At 41.9% G+C, this 24,751-nt stretch overlaps 1 protein-coding gene across 2 annotated transcripts; it reads left to right on the top strand.

The window, feature by feature from the left end:
- Positions 1 to 121: 121 nt before the first annotated feature.
- gpr153 (G protein-coupled receptor 153) lies at positions 122 to 23,401 on the top strand. Of its 2 annotated transcripts, XM_078084161.1 has the most exons (7): positions 122 to 1,433; positions 9,777 to 10,411; positions 13,420 to 13,849; positions 15,814 to 16,003; positions 17,819 to 17,848; positions 20,025 to 20,044; positions 20,551 to 23,401. In XM_078084161.1, exons 2-7 carry the CDS (start codon positions 10,038 to 10,040, stop codon positions 21,310 to 21,312), a joined length of 1,806 nt encoding a protein of 601 aa, XP_077940287.1. In that variant the 5' UTR covers positions 122 to 1,433; positions 9,777 to 10,037; the 3' UTR covers positions 21,313 to 23,401. The 2 variants fall into 2 exon arrangements, with proteins under 2 accessions (XP_077940287.1, XP_040048585.2); XM_040192651.2 differs by lacking the exons at positions 17,819 to 17,848; positions 20,025 to 20,044 and adding an exon at positions 18,354 to 18,538.
- Positions 23,402 to 24,751: the final 1,350 nt, after the last annotated feature.

Here is a 24,751-nt window from a genome sequence, read left to right as displayed (position 1 = left end):
AATAGATTAAATAACTCAATGTTACTGTACGGCAAAAGACCAACTTATTTGAAGCGTAGCGTATTTGAAGTCCCAAACAGAAAACAAGAAATAATGGAAATCCAAAAAGATTATAGAAAGATTGAAGGGTTTTAATTGACCTGCAGTGACATGAAACAAGCTACCAAGTCATCCTGCATCTTTCCCAGAGGTACAACTCGCTCTGTGGGAATGTACAACCCATGTGGACAAACAAATCGAAAGACAGACATTGCATTCCACGGTCTGATTTAAATATCAAAACACATGTAAACCATGAGGCTGCAGAGAAGCTTTTGGTCAGTATTGGACATTTACTATCCGACCTCAGTATCGGTAGGAGCATTACTCTTTAAGGCTGTTCACTGCAGCGATGTGGTAAGTAGGCTTATCGGTTTTAATGAATGGGGAGCGGTGGGAGCGTGCACAGCTCATCAAACCATCCAGCAAATGAATGAGAAATAATCCTGATAATAGGAGGCGGAAACCGAGGGCACCAGGGACCTCTGTGCATCCCTGCTCTCACGGAGGCCTATTTGTCTTCTCACTGGGCACGACGTGGGCCCAGAGGGAGCAAAGCCACGCACACAGAACCACCCAGGAAAGGAGTCTTATGTAACAAGTCGTTTAATGTCAATGAAAAGGGCTCATGGCATGAATAGCATGAGAAAATAACGTACATTCATTGATGGGAGAGGCTCAATGCAGATGTTTGGACGGGGAAAATAAAAAGATACTATGTTCATTGATAGTTGCAAAAGGGCCCCACGGCCATAACTTGGTGAAAGGAAGCTTAATGAAATCAGTTTATTTAATCAACTCATTGCAATGAGACCTTTTAATGAGAAATAAGCCGTTATGCTCGTTGAAAATGTTGCAGCGGTTTCTATTCAGAGCCCAGCGCGCGACACACGAGCAGCTCTCGCTCCGTCAACATGACGACCTCTTTTCCCATGAATTATTTCTCATTGCGGTTCACTCCCACGGCCACGGAGCGTCTGACCCGCGCACGAGCGTGTGCTGTCGGGAGCGCGCAGCAATCATACCTCATCCGTCGCGCGTCTCGGTGGTGTCGGATAAATAGGAGACGGTCGGTCTTTTGCCTAAAAAAAACAACAACAACGACAACAACAACCCCACTCGGGCATCGTGCTTCGTTGTGAGAAGAAGACAACCATTTTTTTTTCTTCCGAAAGTCCTGCACGTTTTTCTCCCCTCGCCTGTGAGCGGATGCCGGAGGAGTACAGCTGCGAGGCTTCCGGGCTCGTCCCTCATCTCGCGGGTCATTCCTCCAAGTTGACGCTGCTGACGCGGTTCGGTTCGGGGATGTAAACGACCCTCCGAGGGACCCGAGCTGAGTGCACCGATTCCACGGAACCATGAGCCCCGCGGGAGCCCGGAGCGTCTCGTGAAAGGTAAGAAAAGGGTCGCGCAGCTGATTACAATCACGCCGGAACCGACCGGTGCTCATTGTAACGCGCGCGTGTGCGTGTGTGTGTGTTCGCGCGCGTGCGTGGGGGGGGGGCTAAGAAAACGACGGGGCTTCATCCAAACAGGTGGTGTCCTGCGGTTCAAACTGATGGGGGAGTAAATGAACACATTTGAATGAAGACGTGAGATTCCCGCGTGCCCGCCGTGCGCGTCTGACCTATTTACAATTAATTTACATGCGAGACAAATGCGGACGAGGAAGTGACCTGACTGACATTAAATCAAAAACATGACCCGGAGGCAGATTTACACTCATCTAACTGAGGGGGGAGTTTTGGAGCTAATTACGCAGGTGTGTGGGATTACTTGAAATGACCAAAATAAGACACCTAAATGAACGTGGCGATAGAGGAGAGGAATCACTCTGATTTGAACCAATAACCAGCTTACTTGCAGTTTATGACATAATATCGAGGTGTTCCTGCAACCAGGAACATGTGAACTGATGCAGGCAGTTTCTACAATGTGCCGGGCACAATCTTACTACACTATTATACACTGTGTCTTTTGTTTTTCTTTCTAGTATTGTAAGATATATATTTGCACCGTTCACCCCCTGTGCCCTGCGTGTGATACGCCGTTAGACAAGCTTAGACGTGAAGCTGCTAAAAAGAAATGAAATACGTTTTGTGAATCCACCTTCGACAACCGAGAGGCACGATTTGGACACCTGCTCGAGTTCCAATGCAACCTGTATGTTTTGAATGGAAGTAAAGGGCACAGTCACATGTGTCCCACCATTACAACATGGTGTGATGGTGATGATGAACTTATTTACACGTTCAGTACCAACCACTCTGCTTTTATTTTTTGCAGCATGCATATGGAACCCTAAATTTGTATGATCTACATTTTAACAAATTTTGATCTCCTGAATTAACGATACAAGAGAATGAGCATGCTTCTATTCACTGGATAGAGTTTGTTCCCCCATCGGAGCGGACAGTGTAGGTAGAAGTTACAGGTCAGAATGTGTCCGTGCGAGTCACTCATCACATTGGCTGCTCAGACAAAGTGCTGTAGCCGACATGTGACAGTTGCTGCTACACCACAAAGCCTCACAACCGATCATCGCGGGGCATATGTGACATTTTGTTTGTTACACATTTTGGCTCTGTCATTTTGTGACCGTGTTATCCCGTGTGAAGACTATTCTACGGTTCCCTCACACACACACGACGCATTCAGTTCTCCTTTCGTTATCCAGCATCATAGAAAACATTTGGTCTCCATGACAATAGGAAAAGTCTCCTCTCTCACCAGTTTGACTATTTTTAATAATATATATATATATATATATATATATATATATATAATGTCTCTACAGTATGTCCTTATCCTACCATATACTATGTATTGGATAGAAACTCTAAACCCTCCATATGGCGCCCAGTGACCCCGCTACAGTCCTAGCTGCCAGTAGCTTAACATAAACAGAGAGAGAGCCTCTAGGGTTACAATCGTGATGGAAAATTCAACTACTTACTCTTGGCAGTCGGGAAAGTAAAGTGTTTACAACGTCCCTCAGTAACCTCAAACAGCATGCAGGACTCCTGACTCGTGACATTTTTTAATACCTTTTTTATCTTATCAATGGTTTGTGTGTAAATAGGCATCCAATTGACGCACCGTTCGGTGCTCGTGGAAAATTCAGTGCAGGAAGGGAATCATGGAAACTATGACTTATCACTGCTGTTTCCTAATGACTACACTCAGTATTTAAGATAATTATGTCAACCTCGGGTGCAATGGTAGTTTGTTATAAGCACTTTCTCACAGGCCAAACACAAATATAAATTCAGTTTGGAGGGATCTCTAATCGGCTGTAGTAAAACTGTTAGATGCCTTGACTATGATAGAAAATACCCCATTCAGCATGTCTTCATATTGACATCTCAATTTTACTGCACAGCAAAACCTAATTATAGCTTAGTTTCAGATTTCACATAAATATTAATCTCTTACTGTTGTGACCAGGTTGCTCGGAGCATAATGCTATTGTTATTATTTGATTGGTATTTAATCAGTGCTACTTAATCTAGTGCTTGTTGATGCGTTTGTCCATTGTGGACCGGTGTGAAGTGCTTGAAATGGGTGATTTAAGAAGTAAAAAAAGACCACAGACGAAACAGTAGGAGACTGTTTTGATCATGAGCCCATTGGCACAATGATCTGAGAGGCTGCTCGGCATTCAATTATTTGCCAGTTTGATGCATAATCTCCAGCAGGAGGATAGCGATTCAAGAAATAGTCTTTGCTTACGTCTCTTGTCAGCTGAGCACCTCTGGAGCTTATTATTTTCTGATGAGTGGAGCGGATGATGTTTGACCGTTTAGAGTCTAAACGGAGCCGGTGTCTAAACTTTAGACACTCTGCCTACCTGCTGTTAGTAAAGGCTGTGATTAAACCGAAAGGGCATTTGCTCAACATGATGACGTTGTTGTTGTTGTTGTTGTATTTCTCTACCTGAGAATGGCTGCTTGTTCATTTTGGTACCACATAAATATAAATGAATACTTTACAATGCCAGCAGCTAAGCATAGTTACTCACCACAGGAAGAATATACAAATGTATGAAATGCACATTGTCATCTCTCACTAAAATTCTTCCTAAAATCTGTGTAGCCGTGATAGCGCTACCACCGACGGGTTCTGTACAGATGCACGGACACACGATGGGAGTAACCAGTTTTTATTGTCCAAAAGGGGGATGGCAGTGAGCAGGAATAAGCCCGTCGTTCGCACTCGGCTCCGCTCTGTCCAGCTTCGCTCAGCTCTTGCGTGCTGCTCCCGTGCTCCGCTCAGCTCTGCTTGGCTCACGTTCTTTTCCCCCCGACCTGGATCCTGCTCACTGTTTTTGAAGGAGACAATTAGTGCAGATTCCTCACACCTGCTTACTCTTCACCTACCAGCACCGTCCCCTGATCCACTCCCCCGCTCTCCCCCCTGCAGCTGAGCTAACCACGCCCCTCCACCACACTGTGATACTGAGAACTAAACCATGGCCTTGCTTTACTCCCAATAGGTTGGAGTAGACGTTGATGGATTTGAGTAGCTTTTATTTTTTCAGCCTGCAAGCGATTGCCATTCAGGCCCTCAGCAGATGTAGCTGTAGTCGTGTTTCAAAGGGGCTCGTTTGGTCTGTATTTGTGCGAGTGGATTCCTGCATTGCAGTTAATTAAACATTGTTGATGTTAGATGAGAGGGAACCACACCGACTAGACTCCAAAGTACTTCCTCCCATTTATCGTAGCAATTTATAAGCAAGAAGCTGAGAAGATAAATTCATGGCAAGTGAAATGGGACTTTCTTTTGCGAACTCCTTTTCCTTGCCTTGAAAGGTTGCAAGGATGATTCATAGAGACCTAAGACAAATAAAACACAGTGCTTGATCCAACAGTGCTTGATCCAACTGCACTTGTTCTAGACTAGGGAGGTCTTTTTTGAAACTTCAAAATTACAACACATACAAAATGAGTACAATGAAAAAGGTGCAATATGCTTTCAATTAAGAATTCCTGTCCAAAACAGAATCAAGAAGAGATGTTTTCAATGCATCTGTGGTGTGGACTTAAACAGTAACGGTGGGTGTTAATGACAGCTGAGGGCTTTGCTTTAAATGTTGCTGCCACCGTTTTGGGATGGCATTGTCTTTTTTCTTGTCGTAAACAATGGTCCAGCGTATCCTAGGAGATAAGATAAGAAAGCATCGAAGCACCAATCTTTAGCATTTAGATGATCAACCAGCTCTTATAACGGCTGTCACTTTAAATGCTTCAGGGTCTTTTTACCGAGTTACTAACCTTGCTAAGCTAAAAAGACCATTTGACTGCAGTCTTGTTTCCTATTTTTAAGTAGAATAGTTTTCTATTAGAATGTTCCAAATTGAGTGAAATGAGCGGCAAGAAGTGGCGACCACCAGAACTCGTCAAATTCTCTAAATGTTGAGGAAAGGTCTTAATGCTTCCTTTTTACATCATTTAGCATTGGATTCAATGTAACGTCCTTTATTGTGTCCTGGTGTGAGTGCTGTCGGGTTCTTTTAACGCAGAGGTTGTCTCAACCCGAGTTGCTTTTCATATTTTTACTTGACCATGATGTTTTACATTGAAGTCGAGGAGACAGTACTTAGGAATAGACCTCGGACGCTAAATAATTTTTCAATTATTCCGCTCAATAATGTTGCCGTGTGACAATGACATTACTATGTTTAGACTCGCTCAAAAGGATGGGAAATGTAGGGACATTTATGTGGCGTTATCTTGTCATGACACCTTTTTGGAAACTCTCACGATTTTTATTTAGGGAAGAACACAGAATGAGTGGTACACCCGCACGGCCTTACCAGTTGGACCTTCTGCACTTTCATATTCATATTCATAAGGGACACATGCGGATAGATCAAAGTTTATTTTCTGCTGAAGGTTTTCTTTAGGATTGAAGCAGTTGCTATGCAACGTGTACAGTACAGGAGTCCGTGTGGTTCTATTAAAGCACAGTGTCTTAATGTGATGGTGGTTTACCAATGATGATCTAATGATGGGATGTTAGTCAGATATTGGCGATCCAATAAGCCCTTCTCTCTGCTTCAAAGTTCTGCTTTTCACTACTGGATGCTTTTTAAAGTTTAGTGCTCTACTGGGCTTCCTCCTTTGGGCATAGAGCTCAGTGTAAACACACTGAAACAGGACCAGCAGGGATCTTTTATAGATCTTAATTAAGCATACATTTCAATAAGGATCATTTTGAAAGCCTTTTTTTCCCTTTTCATGACCTTGCTATCTGTGTTTATGAAGATATAATGGGTGGAAATAAATAAATGAATTCTTCGAGGAATGCTTCTTTCTTAAAGAGGTGAATCCTCTTTGTTGAGTGCGTTACCTTCTTGGTGTGGGACACAAGGTTAAAGCCGTTCTGGTTGATCATTAGTCTCCTGGACTCTTAATTGATAGTTGGATAATGAGCGGTCACTGGGGAGGAGTAAGCTTGATGGGGTTTTGTCCTCTGAGGGCCATTGTAACCTGTCATGGGGCGATGTAGAGCTCTTCACCTGCACTTTGTGGGTGACCCCTTGCTCCACGAGGACGAGACAAGTGTGCCTAAACTGGCTGCCGGCCGAAGCCAGTTGTAGACCTATACTGATAAAACAAATTAGTCAATGGATTAGAAATAACCTTTTTACAAGACAACACAGCTAAGTGTTAAAATTCTTATAATATAACACTTTGTTGTCATTTTCACTACTAAACAGCGGATGAATTCTCTTATTTATTCTTCTATACCACTCTGTCTAGGAGGCCATGTCTGAATTCCTAGTCAGGCTAGCAGGTTAACAAGGTAGAGGCAGTAAGGTCATTCTGCTAGCTGGCCTGCGTCCCCCTCTGATTACATAGATGAAATGATTTTGGCAGGTGAAAAATATGATTAAATCAAACACACTTTAGATGTTTTGTAATTGCGTTTAAGTGGGACAGGCAAATGAGCAACTGTCCCTGACATTTCCTGTATAAGGCACTTAACCCTTAAAAGCTGTGGAGGGCTGCACTTGTGTTGCGAAGCTCCTGAGTGTTTGTAAATTTCCAGCAGGGTGCTGCTGCTGCTGCTGCTGCTGCAAAAAAAGAAAGCTTACCTGCTGACTCGACTTTCAAAGTAAAGCACCTGTCATCAGTTGGCATCAGAGATTTAATATTTAACACTCGGGCTGTGCTCAGGGGGAAAGCTATGCAGCCTCCTAAAACGGAGTACATTACTCTCTTACAGCTCTGGGGATGAGTCGCTGGTCGGGCAATATACTCCGTGCGTCCCACCTGTCAACGGGGAGTTTATGAAAGAGGTCCACTCCAGCTCCCGCCGATTCTACTGAGAGACGAGGGTCAGGCTTACACATCTACACCAGCTTTCACATTGCCCTAAGGGAGCGTGGTTAGAGCTTTGGAAGTGATCGTGTCATTGGAACATGTAATTATTGGCCTTCATTCAGACACGCTGTCATTTATTTTGGCCTTTTTTTTTAATAGTATGCTTCTTTAGCCCAAATCTGCGATCATTATCAGCAATGTTGAGTAATCTGCATTGAAACAAACATAGCATATCCTTTTTATATTTCTGATTGTCATAGTTATTAAGACACAAGCAGTGTTTGGTGAAAGACGTCTCTGGAATCAGTTTCCTTAAGTTGAAATATCAATTATTTACCGTACCTTTTCGATTAAGTGAGTATTCACATCTGGATGTCAATAGTTATGTAGATGATGGAGTCCTTCAAAATGAGTAACTATTAGAATACCGTTAAACCTTCCATGACACATTTTTGTTTCCTAATCTTTATCAATGAATCCATGCCACTCTGATAACACTCAACATCTCCATGTAGGAGAGAAGAGGCCTCTACAGCCTACTTGTAGTAGTCCGTGTGTATTTCTCCCGTGTAGGGGACAGAATTGACTCAGAGGCCCAGGGGAAAACATAAACTAGTGCTACAACTACTATAATACTGCTACTAAACACACACCTACAGTACCCCTGCAGCATCACTACCATCTCTACTAATACAACTACCTACTAAAAGTGTATAGTAGTTCTGAGGCAGCGTGCAATATGTTGTGGTGTTGATTCAGAGTAGATTAGTTTAACCGTATTTCCATCCAGAAGTCATGACTAACCCTTCTTTTCATGGCAGTAAGCGTAAACCGTAAACAGAGCTCAGAATATGCTAAACATAGAAAATACCTTTAACCTTTCATTGAACCAAACGATAAAAGGTCAAACAACAGTGCGCTTGTGCCAGATATTCTCTGTGTTACCGATGAGCAGTGAGCAGACCGAGTGGGCACTTAGTCTGAACAAAATCTTTTTTCGTTGTGTCTGCCATTTGCTCTTTCACACAAAGCGGCGTTGATCAAGGATTGTGTTGATTCCAAGTCAGTATCCTAAGAATATTCCTAATGGATGATTCCTTGATGTATATTAGTCTGTGTTGCTACTTTTTCCTTTTCTTCCCACTTGTCTCATTTTTTTCCATCCGACTTACAGGCAGTGAGCTGTGAGGCAGCTAGCGACTCACTTCGTGACCTTTTTAAAATCTGAAAATGCATTGATGTGGAAATAAAAGTCAGACAAATATGTTTTGATCTGTTCTGCATCACCAGGAAGTAATATTTCATTTGATTTTGAATTTTTTTTTGGTTTGTTTACAATTGCACTTGGATATCGCATGCAACTCGCAGGCTAAAGTATATGTGATCTATGAGTTGACGTCTTGTTTGGGTTTCAGGGGATCCCAACGTACTCGATCACTTTTTAACTAGAGCTACATGGGATGCTCTCACGTTGTAGGGTGTTATTGGACGTTATGAACATGACCGAATAGGAGGAAAAAGGTAATGTGATTTTGGCATTAATCCACTTCTAACAAATCGTGCCACATTCTTATCCTTTATACAGATGTGGGACATTTTAAGTGTTACTTGTTCTTCTTCCTTGGTGGAAATTGTTTTGTCACTAGTTGCTTTGGTTTGAATAAGTAGTTCATTTTCATATCGGCAGCATATCTCATTATGTGGTTGCTCGATGACCTCCTGACCTGTGTGGCTCCAGCGTGTAGATGCTGCATCACAACCTCCTGCTGACTCACGTTCAGAGTGCCGTTGGGGGGATAGTGAGAGAAGAGGATTGGGTCAGCGGCAGTCACCGCGCCGTGGTGATGATGTGGCTTTTGTCATTTCCAGTGTCCCCTCTTCGGGGTCTTGCCCAAAGCACATCAGTGTTCGGACACGCCAAAAGACAGGAAATGGATGTGACAACATGCACCCGCAGAGCCAAGCAGTTTTCCCTCCACAGTGTGGGCATCAAAGTGTCCCTCTGCTGATTTATTTGGCTGAAGTTGTATGCGTTATATGCTGGAAGTGGCCCCAAAAACAGACCAGAACTGTAGCAAGCTTTTTTTTGTCTCTTTTGATGACTTCTTGTAACAGGATTTCATACAATTCAAACATCTTGCACTATAATGAAGCACCTTACGTCAACACAACAACCTGACTGAAGACTTGAATCACTTCTCTGAAAGCAACAACAACAACTGCAAAAAGACAATCTTATGTGCCACAATAGTTATTTTCATTATGGATTGATACACGATGCAGCAGATCTTCACAGCTAATTAGGTAATACAATGGGAGTCTTTTTGGTTAATGAATGACAGTTAATTCTAATCTTTACGTCCTCTGTCACTGACCCGCCCCTCTCTCTCTCTCCCTCTCCATCTTCAGGCTCGTAAGGGAACTGCCCCGGCTCTTTCATCCTTCCCCTCTAGTATTCTGCTGCGGCGCACCTCCTCCACGTCCCCTCCTTGCTGAGGCCCTCCCATGGAGAGTGCACGCCCCCCCAGATAGGATGCCTGCATTGCCCGACGTTCTGAATCCCCTCCTGCCCGTCACCACCTCCTCCTTCTCCTCTTGTGTACCTGCTCTCGCCAACAGTTCCCTGTGGACCGCCGGGTTCCGCCCCGCCCCACTCCACCCCGCTCCAACATGGTGGATGAGGTAACCACCATGAAGGATGACGTCATCAATGCCAACACGCTGGCGTGGCTGGTCTGCTCGGGTGTGTCCATCCTGGCCAACACCTGGAGCATCCTTAGCGTCAGTGCCAAGCAGAAGAAGTGGAAGCCGCTTGAATTCCTCATCTGCACGCTTGCGGGCACGCACATCCTCAACATGGCCATCCCCATCACCATGTACTGCGTCATAACACTGCGCCGCCAGCACTCCAATTACGAGTGGAACGAGGGTCTGTGCAAGGTGTTTGTCTCCACCTTCTACACCCTCACGCTGGTCACCTGCTTCTCCGTCACGTCCCTCTCTTATCACCGCATGTGGATGGTACGCTGGCCTGTGAACTACAGGTAAGAAACTTGACTCTGGGTTGTATTTATAGTCGTTCACATCAAGTTTTTAGTTTGTAACATTTCACCCAAATGACAAATTCACGTCTCATGGTATCAAAACAGGTATCAATAGAAATAATTTGCCTATTATCAGGTCTTTGGGTATTTCTTTCTAAAGGTCACTCCAATAAACTACAGGTAAATAAAGTTTGCGGCTGTCTCTGGCTATTCCTAAAACATTTACACAGTGTACATCCTTTTTTTTAGCATTCAGCTGTCAAAATAGTTGCCATGTGAAAGGAAGGAAAGTGATAAAATAAGTTTGATTTGTAATTGAAGGGGGGGGGCAACTGCAGCCAAATGTGTCAGCCCAATGTATTGCACACATTAAAACACAGTGTTTGTTTTACAAAGCTGTTACAACCATGAAATGCATCTTTATATAGTCTAATCAGGTCACAGTACTTTGCCTAATTCTTTGCATGACCACATTCTGACATTTCAATCAGCAAATTGCGGACCACTGGCTTCCCTTCTGAGCAGATTCCTCAGATGTCTCCATTTTCTTCTCCAGTTTAGATTAGTGCCACTTGTCAGGCTGTTTACTTCTGTTTGAGTGAGGAATACTGCATTTGGTCGGTCCGTGAGGTAAAAAAGGTTGGGGACGTCTGGTCTAGACTGAGCATCTGCCAGCTCGAGCTTACAGCTTCATTTGGCCCATCGCAACTAGTGATATTACTAAGTAATAATGAAAAATGAAGATTCGCTTCACATTAACATTCGGCAGTAACACCATTTTGATCCTGCTAGATTCTCGAGGCATCAGCTGTTCACATGTAATCGGATGTTCTGAACAACATAGCTGCTTCCTTGGAAACAAGATTTTAATGCTATTTTTGTATTCAGCGATGCACATGCTGCTTCAACATAACCTGCTCGTTAAGGAAATTTAAACAAAAATGACACTTTTCAATAGAACTAGATACTGTACATGTCATTTTAGCTTTACAAACCAGGAGATTGTTACATGATGTCATGTCCTCTTGACATTGTGTCTTCAGTGATATTAGGTTTGCACAATACCAACCAACAGGCTACGATATGAGTGGTACATGTGGTATGTGGTACATGTGGTGAAGATGAGTATTCTGTTACCCCACGCTTCCTCTCCTGCTGCAAAACAAAGAGTGATTTGACTTCCTGTCGCATGCTCTGATTGGCCGACAGATGCACAGCATATCCGCCTAGTCAGCTAATACTTGCCATTTTTTCAGATAAGCAGATGTTGACATATGATATGCAAACTTCATTTTTAAATCTTTGGTTAATCTTCCCATAAATATTTCTTGTGCAGCTGTCATCATTGGCTGATACCGACACAGAGATATCATGCTTTGCTCAAACGCTTTTATCTTCGCCATCAGTTCTCTCACTCATCCGACTATATTCTCCCTCATCTCCGGCCTGGAAGCATTGCGTTTCCTCTCAGAAGCTCCTCTTCTTGTTTTCAAGTCACTCTTAACAATGATATGGTGGAGTGATAGCTCAGGCGAGGCACCATGTAATTGCTGTTCATCTTTCATTTAAACCCCTTCACGTTTGCCCTGCTGAGGTAGCATGGCTGCCTTGTCTCTGACATTAACACACACCGAAGGCCTGAATTATGCATTCCAACCTTGTACTTCGGCAGCTGCGCTCATCATCCTGCGCTCACTGTCTCTTTGGAGCGTTTCCCCTTCACAATGCTTTCTCTCTGGTAATAGATTCAAGCAGCTTGGTGACGTAACGTTGCCGTCATATGCACCCCGGGCACATTCAGGAAAGGCTAGCAAATTACTCACATTGACAACGAGACCTACTTGCCTTTGCACAGAGCCATAGTGCAAAGATAGAGGAAGCTGCTGCCCTCTTTGAGCCCTTTGTATTGTGACCGTGCATGTGAGCTGATTCATGTAAGCTGATGCATTAGTAGTTTGTACACATTTGAACCATATTCAGTCATAGTGTTACTGTATTATTATAATATATATAACTTTTTTTCTCTTGCAATCCTCACACTTGACAGAGTGTCTACTTTATTCCTTTCTGACACAAATAATGCAGGAAACATACATCTATGTAAAGGGCCTATGTGTAGCTACTTACTATAGCTATTTATTAAAGAGGCCAATGTATAATTGGTGGATGTAGAGGACAAAGTTGATTGTAATACACCGTATATACCTATTCCACACGCTAAAAAGGGATCGGCTGTATGAGCGTTTTAGCTGGAGCACCCACAATGCGGCCAAAAGTTCAGACACATTTTCTCATTCAATGGAAAACTGTGTTCAAACTTTTGACTGGTACTGTAATTAGGTGAATTATATATTATATATAGCTAAATATTCATTTTGGAAATAAGAACACAAGCAACTGCCTGTCATATTGTTAGGTGTATGTATGCTGTTGCCATACCGCGAGAGGACAACCGCATTGGGCAAATTGCTCCACTGTAACGATTACTTGAAGGGGAGAGGCAATGGAAATCCCTTCATACTGGAATAGACCTAGATGACGAGATATAAATCTTTAGCCATCAACGAAACATTGATTTCCTTCCATTGTCTCTGCGTGATGCATGGGAGGGACAGTGATTTTTCTGCTTTTATGTCCTAGGTGCAGATCGGCTACATTTATGGCGAGTTTTGCAAAGGTCTTTTCCGATGACATAATATTTTTCTGCATAAAGTATAATTGTGCTGTCACACCGGATTAGTGGCATATTGAATTATTTAATGGAGCCTTTTGTGAGTTCAAAAAGGTTTGCGTTGGCGGTCCCTAATGTGCAATAAACTATTTGGTCTGAGCATCTGCAGCTGTTGAAGTTCCTATAAAAGTGACATCAAGTTTCAAATCCATCAGTATCAAAGTGAAGGTTAACTAGTTTTAAGACCTTTTATGGGCTACAAGACACACAGAAAAGAAGAAGAAAAACACCCTCCTCTTGAAGGGCAGTTTATGCTGAAATCTTGTTCTGCTTCCAGGTTGAGTAACACCAAGAAGCAGGCGGTGCACACGGTGATGGGCATCTGGATGGTCTCTTTCATCCTGTCAACACTTCCAGCTGTGGGGTGGCACGACACCATTGACCGCTTCTACACCTCCGACTGCCGGTTCATCGTGACGGAGATCGGTCTGGGCTTCGGCGTGTGCTTTCTGCTACTGATAGGGGGCAGTGTTGCGATGGGTGTGATCTGCATTGGCATTGCTCTCTTCCAGACCTTCACCATCCAGGCGGGCCACAAGGCGGACAAGAACAAGTTCAACGTCCCCACCATAGTGGTGGAGGACGCCCAGGGGAAGCGCAGATCTTCCATTGATGGATCGGAGCCTCTCAAGACGTCACTGCAAATCACCTACCTGATCAGTGGCATTGTCTTTATCTACGACTTCCTCACTGGCTTCCCCATACTGGTGAGTATACTGCCTGAACATGAGGCATGCAGGCAACGATGGAGCTGCTCTCAGATACACCAGGTTTAAGGTCAAATAAAATTCCAAATGGAGGTTTTTTTTTATTTCACCACTAGCACAGTTAACCAACACTCTTGTGCCTATGTTGTCAAAAAAATATTTTATGTCTTCTGCACGGTTTAATTAAATGATTGATCACTTGCGCCACAATTTTATGACGTTTGTAACGCTATGGACTGGTCCCAGGTACAGGACGTTTAGGTTTACACAATGAAATTTGATGAAGTGATCATTAGTAATGTGGACTTCATGATTAAATCCTAGGAAGTTAAAAAAATTACATAACTTTACTATAATGTAGTCTTTAAAACCAGGAAAATAAAACCCATCAAGACAATATCTTCAAATGAAATCAATATATTGCCTAAAAAAGTTTACCTTTACATTACTTCCTCTGGGAACTGATCCTTCAATTGCATTATCAGTAGGTGAAGAAGTGCTGTTTCAATGTCCCTATTTGGTTTGCAAATTCCGCCCTCAGGGTCTCATTCATTTTTTTAAGTCAACTCGTTGGTTGTCTATTCAGACTTAAGAGTCTGGGGGAGACTGAAGGCGTATTGCTGATATGAAGCCATCATGCCTCCTTGAAAGCAAGCCAACAAGCTAGAGCCATGGTTTTCCACATGTAAGATGTCATAACTTCTAAATATCTGTTCAAATATAACGCATTGCATCAGTTCTGTTTTCTTTGTATTAACCCCGTTTCACAAACGTCGCGCAGAAGCGTCAGCACAAAGCACCACTATCTGCTCAAGCCTTTAAAGCACACATGAATATAACTAGTGCTTTGCCACAAATCACAGGAGAAACATGCGTTAGTGTTCTTAATCCTACGGTGGTTTGTCTGCTTCAGTTGCAGAAAGGACTGAAAGGAAACGTCACAAGGAACCAGCCAGAGGAATGTGACCATTTGAGTCATAATAACATTGCACAACAGCATCATACTGCTTCATATAAAATGGATTATTTCTTTGAATGTACTTTCCAATGCTGTTTGTTGTTCAAAAATAATCTAAAATGTCTTTTGTCCAATATGTTTGCTGCTTAACCAGCCTATGTATCATATTTTAACTTTATTTTAGTTTAACATCACGTCTGCCCTGATTTCAGGATCAGAGGGGAAACTACATTTGTGTTTCTTCATAAGCCTGAAACTGAAGTGGTGTATCACCTTATCTACAGCATGCTGTTATGTGTGTGCATAACAGAGAGGGTAGAATAGTGCTAATGAAAGATCCTATTTCCAGTGCAGTGACTGAAACAACAAAAGTTGATCTAGCCGTCTTTATGGCCTGGTGCAATGAGCCATTTAAATGCATGGAAAGCTGTAACACACTTACAAATGTATCGTGTTGCACAAAGAAGTGGTGACAAATGGGTATGTGCAACACAATAGAATGACCTAAAGGTGTGTGCTAAGAAGTAAAGAGTTGGTCTTCTTGGTTGTACTCTCAAGATGTTATAAAAACGTGAAAGCCCTGTGAGAATTATCTCTTTAAAAAAATAAAACCAACTACAACTACACACAAAGTCTGGATCAAATCTGGGTCTGGACAAAGTCTGTTCATCTCTTCATATTCTAAATGTGACTTTAGTTACTTCTTGCCCTTAATACGCCCCTTTACTTTGCTATGATGCTAATGGTTGTCTGAACTTCTGAGGGTGCTGTTTCAATCGAGCAACGTAGATGCCCAGTTACACAGTCGTACCCATTCAATGGAGTTGTGTTCTGGAACCCCAGTAAAGCCAATTTACACAGTAGTACATTGGTCAATGTATCAAATGATTAAATAAATACTTGATATAAGGGCTCTGAACATTGATGAATGGATTTGAATGGGACAATGATATTCAACACAGGGTTCCTAACCAAATCAGTATAACCCTCTGCTTACCCTGCCCAGGTTGTGAGCTTTGCCAGTCTGAAGTTTGACCGTTCCTACAACTGGATGGTGTTGTGTGTGGTGTGGTGCTCCATTGCTCAGTCCATCCTGTTGCCCATGTTCCTCTGGGCCTGTGACCGCTATCGGGCTGACATCCGCATGGTGTGGGAGAAGTGCGTCGCCATCATGTCCAACGACGACGTGGATGAGGGTAAGACACTGTTGGACATCCTCCGCCTATCCTCCGCCTCCTTTTCCCCTCCTCTTTACCTGATGATGCGACTATGGACGATGAGTCCTAGTACATAAGACTAGTAACGGCTCCAAAGAGAAGAGTTTGTCCATTTAAAATGCTCTGAGGACAAATTTAAGACCATTTGCTTGAGTTTGTAAAAATCCAAGTGAGGGTCAAAGACGATGCATGAGTTTCTGAATTCACGGTCTGTGCACAGAGAGCTGGTTCTGTTGAAGTGTTGTAGACTGCCCTCGGCCATAGGAACCGCAGAGACCAATGTGATTTATCAACCTAAATGGTTTTGTCTCTTTGCCGAGGGTGTGATATAGTAGACAAGGGGGGTTAGCATTAATCTAAAATCTTTAGTCTATAGCCTAACGTTTGACATACAGGTCCACCTCTTTTCCTTAAGGTACAGTACGGTGTCACCTTTTTGATTTACTATCCTCAACAAAAACGTTTCAGATTATTGCAGAGAAAAGGTGCGTTTGTGAAGATTCTGAATTCTGATTCGGTCAAATTAAAGGATGTGACTTTATAAACTTAATAACATTTATGTGGTGCAAATATTTCCGTGGCCACTTTCAACACAGCACATACGCACATGTAGCTGTTGTTCATACAGAGTTGTGCTTTTTTACAGCTGAGAAATGGGTTGAGTGAGTTTATGAATGTTTTGTTTGATGTTACAAATCTGCACTACTCTGCTTGATGTTTATTAAGTATTAACCTATGCAATTACAGTATTTTACTGCCATCTATTGTCAGTCAGATCAATCCAGTTAAAGCAGATTCTAGAAATACTAATGCAAGACATTAATTGTTATGAAGATATTTAACAGTCTGTTAGTCTCATTGATCTGAATTGTTTTTAATGCAATGTTCCAAATATATTTTATACCTAGAAATTGCTGAAAACCTCAAAACTGGAATTGGTCGACCTAAAAATGTTTGTTTTAAGCAGTTGATTGGATGTATTCAACCCTTTTTGGGGGAAATATGGACACATGCTTGGGGCTGTCAAATTAATAATAATAACAAAATAAGAAAAAAGGGTCTGTTTTACATAACTGTCAGTACTGTGGTCTGTACTAAATAGAAGTAGAGACTAATATCATTACAAAGTAGAAAATAAATATTGCTGTGAAACAAATGTGTTGAATGTACAGTTTTCCTCTAAAAAGCCATAGAGGACCATCAAATAAATGGTTCCCCGTTCATTTGTTAGGAACTGGAGTGAGCTGAGAAGCACTTTAATCTCATTATGATGGTCATATTTCCCTCATGTCCCAAGGGCTACACCCAAGCATTTTTCTTAAAAAACAATTTCTACATATTGTTTTTGTTTTTAATTTATTGTTCTTTGTGTGATGCGGACTCCTGTCGGATAATGTTGACTTAAAGAGCAAAATACTATGTTTTTAGGTGGAAATCTAAATTTAATTGATCTGACAAATGCATGAAAGAGACGCTTGTCTAAAACGGCATTGTACCAAGGAATCAGACGGTTGCACAAAATTTGGTCCCACAATTGGACCACATGGTAATAACATAACGGCTTGTACGCCAATGAACACATCTTAACAATTCAGGCAGACTAATGATCTTTTTTTCTATTAGCGCCCACTGTTTATACTCAACCCAATCTGAACGCCTTCTCTCCTGTTTCTAACCTTCCCAACCTGTTGATCCTCTCCCTCTCGACATTCTTCCTGATCTAACTGCTCATGTGTTAAAACAACACATAGTGTGTGATAATTAATACTGCCAGTTCTCTGCTTTTTTCTCCAGAGGGCTTGCCATGTATAACTCACCCCAGTTGTATGTATAAGGAGTGTTTCCTGTTCTTGCATGCCAAGCTGCCTGTGCAAAGAGCTACTCTCATCTTTCATCCCTTTGGCCAAACATTTACATCAAGATCAGCATTTTACACGCATCTCCAATTGATCTTTAATGAACATGAATGCAGTAATTGGGGAAAATAAACTTGGTCGATAGGTAGTTATGCACCCAGAAAACACTTTACATTGCCTAAGAGTAAGCCCTGTAGCTTTGAATATTCTTATTCTAGCTATTTTTAAAATAGTGCCCATGAAGGATTTAAAAAATGTTTCCTTACTCTAAACATTCAAATTGAATTATCGTTCATTTTTCTAGCAACGTCCTTTTTTACCGTACACCCTCATAGAGCATACCCATATAGGCTAAATCAAGAAAACCGAACAGTGAAGCTTGTCCCTCTTTTCTATTCGTCTGTCTGTCTTGTCTTGTGTATTGAGTTCGTTGCTCTCTAATCCTGACGTCCGTGCTTTTCTGCACTTTGCAGAAAACAGCCAAGATGGAGGAATTCATGCCGACTTAATATTTGACAGACCATATGACTATAGCTCGGCGCCTGAAATCGTGACGGTAGACCGTAATGCCAAGTATGAGTTCTCAACCTTAGAAAGGGGGGTTCCGCAAGGGTATCCATTGAGAGAACAACAGGAAGATAAAATGCAGTATTTGCAGGTATATTTTTTTTTCTATTAATTTTCTTCATTATTTCACTTGATCAAATGAACTATTTAAAAATGACACTGTGCTTGCTAAAGTTTTCTGGAATCATCCAACATTTTGTAATGCTATCTCTACCAGATATGCCACAGATTTCTTTGTATATTTTACATGAATCACAAATACACTCTGGCTGACTAATGTTTGGTAAATATGACCATCAACCGTCCAATCAGCATGTTAGATATGCTTCCTTAATCAAATAATCTGTCCTAAACATGGGCCTACATGCATTTAACTTTGTTTTTATTGTGCAAGGGTAAGAGATTAGTAACTGACATACCTTCTACATTTCAGGAGTCTCAAGTTTTCATGAAAGCACTATAAACCTTTGCTCATGTTCTACCCCAAAAGCATTGTGTCCATTGGATCGGACATCCATCCCAGTCAGATGCAGGGCTGTGAAATGCTTCTTTTTCAGCCTGCATTTATGCCAAAACGTTCTTTCCCAACCTGCAGCCTTCTATGTCAATTCAACAAAAGTTTTTTCCCGGATTTTGTCCCAATACTTACACTGCAGGTTGCAATGCAGGCCCACAGTTTAACGTTCATACAATTTAAAAAAAGAAATGATTTGATTAAAGCAGTGATGATGAAAATGTTGCTTGACTTGGCCTGGAAGGCTGTGGTAATGATAGTTAACTTTAGAATCAACTGATGCAACCCCTCACAATATTAACCTTTAACAAAGCATCTCCATACTGTGTCATCTTTGTCAGAAAACAACTTAACAAGGGCTTCGGTTTTGTCAGTGCAGCTGAAGCAATCTACATAACTTGAAAAATTTGCTTATTGGAAAAAAAGATGTGCGTAAATATAGCTGGTATTAGACCACAGATGTCCAACATTTTAAATACCAATTTGATTTTTTTCAAAGCCTGGAAACAGAGATGTATACAGTAGTATCATTTCATCAGACCAACTCATTACTCCATCCATTGTTTTTGTGACCAATCATTAGATTTAGGAGATTCATGACATTGTAAATAGCTGTGTTATTGATTGCTGTATACATGTGATGATGAACAGGTGCATTTTTTAAGTCAGTTTCAGTGGCTAAACTGAGTCACATTATGTTTATGCTGTTGGAAGGCGTTACGGCCCAACTAGAACATGAACAAACAAAACCTTTAATCAATCCAGTCAATAGAATATACATTTGAGAATGTTCCTTCCTGCATGGCTTTAATTCAGAATAAAGCCTCTTCGGCTTTATTAGCTATTTGTGGGAGTCTGTGTCTTTCTTCATCGTGCATCTTAATTCATTCCTGTGCTTGTGCTGCCGTCTGCTGTTCAGCCTCCCACCTTACACACTCAATGCTACTGTATCGTCTACTGTCTCATTTCTCTGTATTTACTAAAACCCACCACAGGGGGGCAGGCTGATATCAATCTTGTGGCTCTTGACGTCACCTTGACAAATCCTCTCTCTCTTGCATAGTTGTCAGAGCAGAATGGAATGTGAGTATAACGTGTAGGGATCGTCTTTTGCCATGTTCATCTTCTGATAAAGGAGGCGTATACTAGTTCAGATGTAACCATGTTGATTTATGTTAAAATGCTCATGTATGTAAGTAGTCATTAACAATAGAAGTCAAAAATACTCCTATCATCTCCAACAAGCAACCGATTGTGCTGCTTTACAGCTGGACCAGTGTACCAAAAAATAGAATGGATATTTTTACTCGCCTAAAAATGATCGCTGAGCTTAATGCCACTAACCTAAATATTTACCCTAAACAGTCCTTTGGGATTGTTGCAGGTCAGTGGTATTACTAAAATTGCAATGTACCATCACAGAAGCCTTCTTGTAATGCCCTTTTAATTGATAATATAGGTGTAACATAACATATATTCTAATGTTAACAATGAGCTACAATGATTAATGGTTCTGTTTTGCTGCAGGAAAAAAAATAATGGCCCAGTTATTTACCCACTGAAGGGTTTTCTCTGTGTGTTCCGTCCAGGTGCCCCCTACAAGAAGATACTCCCACGACGATACCGACATGTGGACCAGCGACCAGATCCCCTCATACCTTCACCGATGGGGCTCCAGCGAGGACATGATAGTGACGGCCCACTACAGCTCCACCTTGCCGCGCCGCGAGAGGCGCAGGAACAGTCTGGTCTCCTACCACGAGGAGAACCACCACCACCACCACCCGCACCGCAAGCGGCGGCGCTCTGAGGAAAGTGCGCACTCCCTCAAGCACCTGCCGCGCGTGGCCGGCGGCGGGGAGCACCGCGAGGACGCCCCGCGGTGTTTTAGCCGCGACGAGGTGATCAACTTCATCGACGAGACGCCGCTGCCGAGCCCGAGGAGGAGCCCGCGGCGCGCCTCCGCCGTCTCGCTCGCCCCAAACGTGTACGAGCAGCACGCGGTCCCCCTCCCCCACTTCCCCCTCACGGACTTTGAGCGAGAGCCCCACGCGCTCAGGCGGCTCTCGGAACACAAAAGGAGCAGCAGCAGCAGCAGTCGGGAGGACGCGCCCGACGCTTCGCCCAAGCCGGACCGGCCGCGCGCGCGCGACGGGAAGCCGCCAGGCGAGGCGGACGCGCGGACTCACGGGCGCGCCGCCTGCAGGCCCGGGACGGACGCCGGGGCTGACTGGGGTTATCAGAGGCACCCGAGCAAGGGCCAGCGGGGTCACGGTTTCCTAAGCACACCCTCGGGGTCTTCCAAGGGATACATCACCTTCCACTCCGATTCTGTCGGCTCCGCCACCTGAAAGCAGAGTTTCCCCTCCGTGATATCAACATTGATATAGAAGCAATGACAAGCAAACAGGGTATTGATGGTTACGCGAAAGTGACAGCCTGGATTATTTGTTCTTTTTACTTGTGCCACTACTCAGTTTTACGATATATTTGGGACCAACATGCAACTATGCTAAATGGCTTTGGGAGCTTTTCTGAATGGGCCTAAAGTGAACTTCCTGGGGGACTGTGAAACGTTTGTGTCGTATTGTTATTCAGCTTTTATATCAACAAATTATGTTTCTTTTCTAGCACTGACACAAATACAACTTTTTTTTTAAATAGAGTGAGCATTGCCACATTGTTTTGACTGTTTGATGTTGTTTCTTATGAACTGCTCAAAGAATTCAAGTTGTCGGTAGTTGTTTAAGGAGGTATTTATCTCTTTCCTTTTTCTTGAATTCATTGTACTTTATTTTGCCTTTTAATACCAGTGTGTTTTTTTGTTGTACGCACACATTGGCTTTCAAACCAAACTCTGAATGGACTTCAGGACATGCCACAGTATACATGTTTTTCTTTTCTGATGTACACCTTTTCTATTATAAACACAAGTTTGTTTTATATTTTTCAAGCACCCTTTGTCAAAACTGAGGCTTTTAACACCAAACTCTTTGTTTGCCTAATAGTTTTAAAGTTACTGTGTGATATTGAGATATAACATGAAGACCCCTAAACTCCTAAGGAGCATGTAAAGTAGATTGAAATGTCATATAGAAGAAAGGATATTGGATTAGGGTTTTGTTTAATGGGACCGTCGCTTAGAACTTTTCCACCCAATTCCCATGCCAATGTTTATGTGTTACCCACAACTGTTACCCACCATTACGTTGAATATTTCCATATAAAACATTTGACGAATGCAGCTGGAAATAGTGCTTTGTCCCCATCAACTGAGCGTGTCTGCCTGACCTCACCTCTTTGTTTCAGTAATGTGTAAGGAAGCTCCAAAAATTATTTTATTCTTTGAATGCTCCTTAAGAAGGAACTTCTCAAATATGTAAAATGGGGCAGAGGTTGAATGGTCAAGCCTTTAAGCTGACCAGATGTAGCACATGTTGAATTCTGATGTTGTTCTTTGACCCTTTAAAGATGTTAGCAACAATTAGGAACATTGTCAAAAGGATGGGAATGGCGTATAGTAAATACGCTACAACAAAAAGCAGATCTGATATGTTAAGACTGATGATCTTCTATTCCCAGAGCTCAATTGACAATGAGTAATGGGATTTATTGTAGCCCCATAAATGTAAGCAAATCTAAGCATCCCCACATATGGATTCAGGAATGTGAGGAAATTCAAGTTTGCATTTATTAATTTTCTATATATATACATTTGGAGAGTAAAATGGTTCAATGGTCATTGTGACAAAGTATAAAGGTCGAGGAAGGTAATGATAATATTATTAGTGAGCATAGTTTTGTGATCTTCTTATTTTACCCCCTCACTCTCATTGCAGTAAACTGCTTCAGAAAGCCTGTTGGTAAATTCATCAAGAAGTTTCCATGTTTTCCAAATGTGAAAATGTGCTTACTAAAAGGAGGGAGAACGCTTTGAGAGATATTAGCAGACCCAACCGGGTGGTGGACGTCTTATGGACAGTAACTGCTAACCTATTTGGGCATTAAAAGGTTTTCAAAGAAGATACAAGGTAAGGATAACATGAAATTGAGATGTACCCTTTGACAGCTATACTAGCTGTAAACTTTTATGGTATTATTCAAGTAATAAAGTTGCACATGTTTGACATATATTCGTTTTATCTAGTTTATTTTGAATTCTTATGTATTAGTGTTTCTCTCACCCATTTCAGCCTATTCGATCGGACTGCAGTTATTTTTAGCTGAAATGTATCCTCCTTTGGAAGCGTAACATCACATTCACCTGTCAAACTTTGCTTTGTTGCAGATTTTTGCATTTTGTTGTTTACAATATTACATTTTGTAACATTAAAAGATTTATGACTCAAATATGAACAATGTTAGATGTTAGGATTTCTTTGTTCAAATTATAACTTTGTTAAAAGATTACTGATTAAATTCACAAAGTGAGTGATTTTAGAGTTATGAGTGTGGTTTCTCCTTTTGGCTGCATGTGAGACAACGAGAGACTCTGGGGATTTTTTTGAGCGACACATGAAGTAATTTTCTCTTCTACCCGTCACCATAAGTTACCCAATAGAAAAGATTGTGTGTCCTTTACTTATATGAGGTCTAGTAATGATCAATCCCCCTCCTTTTGGCAACTTTGCTTTCCGTTTGATCTAAGGAAACTTAACATAATTTAAAACTAAAAAAATCGTTTAATAATTGTATGATGAACCCTAGAAAAATCTGCATTACAGAATATATGATTCAATTAATAATTCAGATTTAAACCATTCAGCTTCCCATGAATGCACAACATAAAATAAGATTTAAGAAATGTTTTGTCACTTAAAGAAGGAAAACTATTTTACTCTTTCCATTTTAAGATAGTAAGCATTCAATATAAAGATTTTACGAGGGCAGAATTTCTGTTGCAGTTAACAAGCACTTACCAACTTCACATTACCCCTTGTGAAGTTACACAGATGCAGTTACGGTAACGTGAACTACCCAACGTTAGCTAGTAAACAGCTCCCCAAACAAACCTTTGTTCAATTATAAAATAATAAAAGCTTAATATTTTAGTAAAACGTATGGATTATGATTAGTGTGTACATTAACTATTGACTGACAACACTATATTGGAACTTTCGCGTGGACCTGAGCAGCAATTTTCTCCCACGCCGTTTCCCCGTCTTTTTTTTCTTCTAATAACGGGCTCATACTCTTGCACGCTTGCATTAAAGTTTCCACCTCAATAGGGGTGACGTATGCCGTTTGTTTGTGGTGGTTGCCATGGTGAATCGTAGTATCGTGGCTCCATTCGTGCTGCTTTCATACTGCGGTGGTGCACGCGCTCAACACTGAGTCAACGTACTCCGAGTTGATTGAACCAACTCTAAACAGCTGTTTTGAAACCGAAAACTCAGAGTTTGTTAAACCCCCTACTTGAAACGGACCCCAGTTCACTGTATCAGTCAACAAATGCTTATGTTGATTATATTTAACATAGTTGCACACCAATGTTACCGCCAAGCAGAGTGGCGCAGCGGAAGCGTGCTGGGCCCATAACCCAGAGGTCGATGGATCGAAACCATCCTCTGCTAGCTTTTTGTCCCGATACCGGCAATCGTTGTTATCCTCATTTTCTTACTCCCCGTCCAAGGTTTACATTACTAAGTGAGTAATACTTAAGTATATTACTATTTAACACCTCACAGCCCCGTAACATATACATATACAGTATTCTGACCATTTAACTTCAATCAAATTCTCTTTTAACTGTTGACCCAGCTGAGTGCATTCATTTAGAACCGGAATCAG

This window comes from Gasterosteus aculeatus, chromosome 2 (assembly GCF_964276395.1).
Source record: "Gasterosteus aculeatus chromosome 2, fGasAcu3.hap1.1, whole genome shotgun sequence".
Classification (NCBI taxonomy): domain Eukaryota; kingdom Metazoa; phylum Chordata; class Actinopteri; order Perciformes; family Gasterosteidae; genus Gasterosteus; species Gasterosteus aculeatus.
Note: the sequence above shows the minus strand (reverse complement) of the source record. Positions and strands in the feature narration are given on the sequence as shown.

Coding starts and splice junctions, on each gene's coding strand:
- gpr153 (XM_040192651.2), top strand. CDS start 10,038: ATGGTGGATGAGGTAACCACCATGAAGGATGACGTCATCAATGCCAAC. Junction 10,412..13,419: donor CGCTGGCCTGTGAACTACAG/GTAAGAAACTTG, acceptor TTCTGCTTCCAG/GTTGAGTAACACCAAGAAGC. Junction 16,004..18,353: donor CAACGACGACGTGGATGAGG/GTAAGACACTGT, acceptor TGCACTTTGCAG/AAAACAGCCAAGATGGAGGA.